This window comes from Oryctolagus cuniculus, chromosome 2 (genome assembly GCF_964237555.1).
Source record: "Oryctolagus cuniculus chromosome 2, mOryCun1.1, whole genome shotgun sequence".
NCBI lineage: Eukaryota > Metazoa > Chordata > Mammalia > Lagomorpha > Leporidae > Oryctolagus > Oryctolagus cuniculus.
Genome location: NC_091433.1, coordinates 20,536,774 through 20,542,773, shown reverse-complemented (window position 1 = coordinate 20,542,773; position 6,000 = coordinate 20,536,774). Strand labels below are relative to the sequence as shown.

The following is a 6,000-nucleotide window of genomic DNA, read 5'->3' as shown; positions in this document are numbered from 1 at the left end:
AACCAATAAACTGTAGGACTTGCTCCTGATTGGAGGAGAGCAGCGTACTCGGCGTGTGGGTGGCAGAGTTGGGATTGGTGGAAGGACTATAAAGGAGGAGAGAGACAGCATGCACCAGGAACATCTAAGGGGAACATCTAAGAGGAACACCTGTGTAGCCCCCGAGAGAGCCGGCCGGCGGTGTGCCGCTCCCCCGCGGAAGTGGGGAATGTGGCAGGGGGAACCGCCCTTCCACGGAGGTGGAAGGGTCGGTAGCCAACCCGGGAAGGACCAGCAGCAAACCCGGGGAGGGCCGAGCAGACGAAAGAACAGTGCAGGGTCCTGTGTCGTTCCTCCACGAAGGGGGGGAGCAACATCTAACTCCCTATTGCTACACTTTACTAAGGTCTCCTCCCATAGCCATTCGTGACCAACTAGAACAAGTGCAAACTTTAATATAAATAAGAATTTACATTTTCTTTCCGAGCCGATAGCGTTCCGGCAACATGGTGAACGTTCCGAAAACCCGCCGGACCTTCTGTAAGAAGTGTGGCAAGCACCAGCCCCACAAGGTGACACAGTATAAGAAGGGCAAAGACTCTCTCTATGCCCAGGGAAAGCGGCGTTATGATAGGAAGCAGAGTGGCTATGGGGGACAGACTAAGCCGATTTTCCGAAAAAAGGCTAAAACTACAAAGAAGATTGTGCTGAGGCTTGAGTGTGTGGAGCCCAACTGCAGATCCAAGAGAATGTTGGCTATTAAGAGATGTAAACACTTTGAATTGGGAGGAGATAAGAAGAGAAAGGGGCAAGTGATCCAGTTCTAATCTTCGTCTTCTGTTTTGTTATGAAGACAATAAAATCTAAAGGTTACCACTGTTCACTTCATTTGGTCTTTTGGAAGGGAATGAACCAAAGCCATCAATAAAACTCCTCTTGGAAAAAAAAAAAAAAAAAAAAAGAATTTACATTGGTCTGATAACTTAAGGTCTATAGTTTGTTGGTTCATGGATTTGTGGAGTGAGTCAGTCAATGGAGTCCTCTCTCTCTCTCCTTCTCTCTCTCTCTCTCTCTCATAAAGTAAAAAGAAAAAAATTTAATGGACTCACTCAAAATCACACAGCTAGTTAAATACAGTCCTGGGAATTAAAGCTGAGTGGTCTGATGGCAAATCGTGAGCGCCTCCATTTAATGGAAGTAGACCTGGAAAGGGAGAGGTTTTATGGCTAAAATGAAGTGCAGAGAAGCAGAAAGGAGGTGCTGTATGTTGTCATTTTTATAAACATATACAAGGCGAGAGGTGCACTCGGAGAGACTCAGAATAAAGTGAAAAGCCACTCGAAGTCCGTGACCGGATATGTGACCCGGGCCCGGAGGGGCCGACTCACACAGGTTGAGTCGTGCTATAGGCTGTGATGTGTGGGGTGCTGTAGGCACTGATGCGCACGGGAAGCGGGCTCCGCTAGAAACGTGATGGGAGCTAGGACTTCAAATGGCCCAGCAAGGGTAACAGCCTTCCCGGAGCCGCGCTGGGACACGCTGTCCCACGTACTCCTCCCGAACGCCGTCGTGCGCTGCTCAAGCTACAGACAGGAGAAGCGGAGTACCTTGGTCAAGGCCACAGCGCACGGCAAGGTGCAGGGTGGCCCTGGCGGTCTCGCGCCGCGCTTCTCAGCAGCGTCACCTGCCCAGAGTGGGAGCGGCGGCCGCTGGCCTATCTGAGCGCTCTCTCTAAGCTCGGGAGCCCCGTGGAAAGCTTTGCGCCAATCCACGCCATTCGGTCGACTCGACTTCCCAGCCGGGAGCTCAGGCTCACTCCGCTGAGCTGCCGAGTGTGTGGATCCCGGCGGCCAGATTGCCAGAACAATCGTTTTCCCCAGCTTCTCTGGAGGGGAGGGGCAGACCAGGCGACTCTGGCTGTGGCTGGAGAAGGCAGTGGACGGGCAGGGTGAGAGGAAGAGCCCATGGGTCCTGCCTGGAGCCTTTGGGGCTCCTTAGCTCTGCAACACACCTGCAAGGAGTCAAAGTGTGGCATGGAAGGCAAGCGCCTGCCATTCCCCGGGCACGCTGGCTGCTGGTGGGAGTGAGACGGCTGAGCGGGGTTAGAAAGGAAAGCAGCACACCCACACTGGGGGCTGTTGAGCGAGTCCTGCAGAGCTCCTATCAGCAGTTCAGGTTGCCGAGCCTCAGTTTACCCAGCTGTGCCATAGTGGAGACTCGCTCCTAAAGGGCCTGGCACTGTGGCTGTCAGCCAACCGGCGGCCTGCAGTAGCTGCACACCAGAGAAGCCACAGAGTCCTCACGGCACGAGCGAGCCTGCCTTCCTGGGAGTGCGACCCCGACAGTCCCCCGAGAGAATGGCAATGAAGACCAGAGGCAGAAACGGGCATCCCAGGGAATCATCAGACCTCCTCTGAGGGGCGCTCACGGGGTGCCCCAACTCTTCTCTTGCCAACACTCAGGTTGGCTGCACCCACAGCCGTACTCCCAGCCCCTCCCCCCCAGCTTCTCCCCCTTGGCTCACCTCTCAGGGCCGCCCCTCCCTCAGTGGTCTCCCTTTGGAGGCCCATGGCCAGGTTCTACAACAGCCCGGACCTCTCTCTGTCCTTGACCTGTGAACTGGCCTCATCACCTGTTTATATCCCACCGCGATCCGACTTCCCGGGTGTGGGACAGGGACCAGGAGCACTTGTCCCCCGGACAGCAACCACCCACAGCTGGATATAGCAAAGGCCCCTTCAGTCCATGGTGCCCAAATCCTGCCTCCGTCCCCACTGTGAGCACTCTTGGAAGAAAAGCCACAATCCTCACCCAGCCTGCCAAGCTCGGCACAGTCTGGCCCCTGTCTACCCCCCCCCACCACCACCACCGTTCTCCTCCCATACTTTCCATCCCTGAAAATTTCTTGCACTTTCAATTTTTCTCACCAGCCAGTTCCTCCCTGCTGATCGTGATAAGAATAAAAATATACCAGGAGTCCTTTGTTAATAACGACGAGTACGGTGTACTAGATCCCATGAACATGACAATGAGTGGATTTGTTTTTTCTTGAAGACATAAATCCACAAAGCCAAATGGAGCAGAGCCAAGTTACGCCAGCCACAGCCACGCTAAGCCAGCCAGCCCACCGACTGAGTCCAGTGGAAATCAGCCACGCCCCAGCCAGGTCACGGGTCACAGCCATGCAAACCAAAGACACACGATAACTAGCTGTGGCTTTGACCCACCGGACGTGGGAGTGCTTGGTTACACAGCGACAGCAACTGAGAAATGCTTCCCTCGCGAATGGCTGGCCGGGTTCTAACTCAGGACCCTGAGACAGCAGGTCCCCTGGCAGGCACAGGAGTTTCCATGGGAGACAGCTTGCTTCCCTCTCAGAAACAAGCAGGCAGTGGTCATCAGACACCTGGAGGAGATTCCAGACCCGAGAAGCGAAACAGAACAGCAGAATAAAAGCAACCTAGAGGGAGCCAATAATACAGGGAAACACACACACCCCCACCCACACGTACACACACTCACACACACTCACACACACACACACCCCCACCCACACCCACCCCTCACACACACACACACATACTTTCATACTCACACACACCCACACACCCACATCCACCCCCACACACAGACACACCCACACCCAGACCCCAACACACACGCCAACCACATTTAATCACAGGAATTTCATCTTAGAAAGGATATTGGAACCACAGACAACGAGATCTCCCAGACCTCCAGGAGGAGGGAGGGTGTGGGAGAGGAAAAGAGCAATCAGAAGCAAGGGGAGCGGCAGCTGAGGTGGCCGCTCGGGTGCCTGGTTCAAGTCCCAGCGGCTCCGCTTCCGGTCCCGCCGCCCGCCAGTGCCCCTCCTGGGAGGCAGCTGATGGCTCGAGTGCTTGAGTCCCTGCCACCCCCACGGGAGTCCCGAGTGGCACTCTGGGCTCCCTGCCGGGCCTGGCCCACCTCTGGGCAGTTGGGGAGGGGTCCGTCAGATGGAAGCCCTCTCTCAGTCTCTGTCTCCATTTCTCTGCCTTTCAAATAAAATGAAAACAAAAACATTTTTTAAAGACAATGAAAACAGGGGGGTAGGCATTTGGCCCAGCATGTGAGACGCCACTGGAGCTGCTGGCGCCCCATGTGAGATGGGATGCAATAAGCTTGCAATCCCAGCTTCCTCCTAGGAGGCCGCCACAGGTGGTGGGGGGAGGGGTGCAGCGCTGCGGAGGTGACCAGGCCCCCTGGCTGGGTGGTCGGGAACTGCCAGGCTGCAGAGACAGCACAGCAACCAGGTCTCTGGGGACATCCACGCGGGATTCGGAACCTGGGTGCACCTGGCGGGCCCTCGTGGGGGGAAGGGTGACAAACACTCTCCCACTCTGGGTAAAAGTTTGACACTTGCAGGGAGGTTGGGCTGCCGATGGAAAACCATGGAGCGTCCTTGGTCACCAGCCCCAGAATGGCCAGGTTATCTGCAGGGCCCATTGTCAAACGAAAACACAGAGCTCCCTGGGAAGAATTTCAAGACAGAGTGATAGACAGGGTACACACACGGACAGTGGCCGGGTCGAATACCAAACCATAAGTCTGGCCCACGACCTGCCCAGGAGAGCAGCCCCAACACACGGCCACAGCCCAGGACGCCAGCCCACTGCGAACCATTCCTGCCACGCCGTCACAACCCAGGCGGCTAAGCAATGACTAGCGGAGCAATCGGGTCCCCAATGTCCAGCAGTTGATCAATAACCAACAGCTTCCCTAACTTTTGTCCCTGCTTCCAACTGAAGACCAACCAGAGAAAGCCAACACACATCACTCACCAATCCTGCAGGGTGCCCTGCTTCCGCTCAGCCCACCCGCTGCCCCCCCCCCCCCCCCCGGCCGATCAATCCCACCCCCACCCCCACCCCCAGTCCTCCAACCAGGGCCCAGGTGTGGAGCTTTCCCAGATTCTACCCTGCAGCTTCCTGGCTCCCCGAATGCCTCTGAGCCTGCACCCAGTGCAAGTGCTGGGGGCTGACCCTGGCTGGAGCAGCTCCAAAGGCACAGCCTGGGCCTGTTCGCATCTCCTGGGTCTTCGCTGATTTCCAAAGAGCGTTGAGACCAAGCAGGAGCCCCCAGTGTGACTGCGCAGACAAGCCAAGCCGGCTGCTGCCCTCTGCAGGGCTTCCTGCCACCCCCAGCCTTGCAACTCCGGCCAGGCCTCAGGAAACCCCTAGATCTTTGGGCTGTGTGCCTTCCTGGCTCCAAGCCCAGACCCACACCACTGGGACTGGTGGAGCCCTGCCCGGGCAGCTCCAGAGTTAGCCAGAAAGCTCATGCCGTGCCAGGCCTCCTGCATTGAAGCATCCTTCAACTTCCCCGCTTCTACACCTGCCGCCAGCCTCCCCACAAAGCATCCTCGGGGACTCACGTGGCCGCAGCTGTGGGGAGCAGCCACCTCCTGCCTTCCAAGCTCTGCTGCCCTGGTCCCGGGGGCTGGGGAGCCTTTGGCAGTAGCCAGCTGGGGGCTAAAGATAGACTTCCCAGCCACCAGGGGGCGCTGCAGCTGCCAAGCAGGACACGGGCCCCAGGGCACTGACTGGTGGCCCTGCCCTCCACTCCAGGAGCCCCGAGGCATAAGGAAAGTGTGCATCACCCGTAAGAGAGCAGGTGGCGGATGTCAGAGAAGCACAGCCCATGACCGAGAACTTGGGTCTTGGGCTTCCTTAGCTCTGCACAAAGGGGCTAATAATGCTGTCTTCCTCGTGGGTGGGTGGTGGGGCAGGGTCGGCTGAACAAGTGGATGCCCACAGTGCTTCTAGCCTAGGACCTCGCCCACGGTCAGTGCTCAGTGACCACGTGGGTAATCCTGAGAACTGCCCTGAGGCACAGACACCAGCCGAGGACCGGGAAGGGGCCAGGGGAGTGAGGAAAGCTTTGATGTGGACGCTGTGGACACTGTGACAAGGGACAGCCAGTCTTCGGAGCTGGGTGGACGCGGTCTTGCACTTGACCACCAGAGCAGAAGCATCCTCTCTG

General features: G+C 57.1%; 1 protein-coding gene across 1 annotated transcript; it reads left to right on the top strand.

The window, feature by feature from the left end:
• The first annotated feature begins 457 nt into the window (after nt 1-457).
• LOC138848435 (large ribosomal subunit protein eL42) lies at nt 458-852 on the top strand. The gene has a single exon (XM_070068107.1). The coding sequence runs from the start codon at nt 486-488 to the stop codon at nt 804-806; it is 321 nt and encodes a 106-aa protein (XP_069924208.1). The 5' UTR covers nt 458-485; the 3' UTR covers nt 807-852.
• The last annotated feature ends 5,148 nt before the right edge of the window (nt 853-6,000 follow it).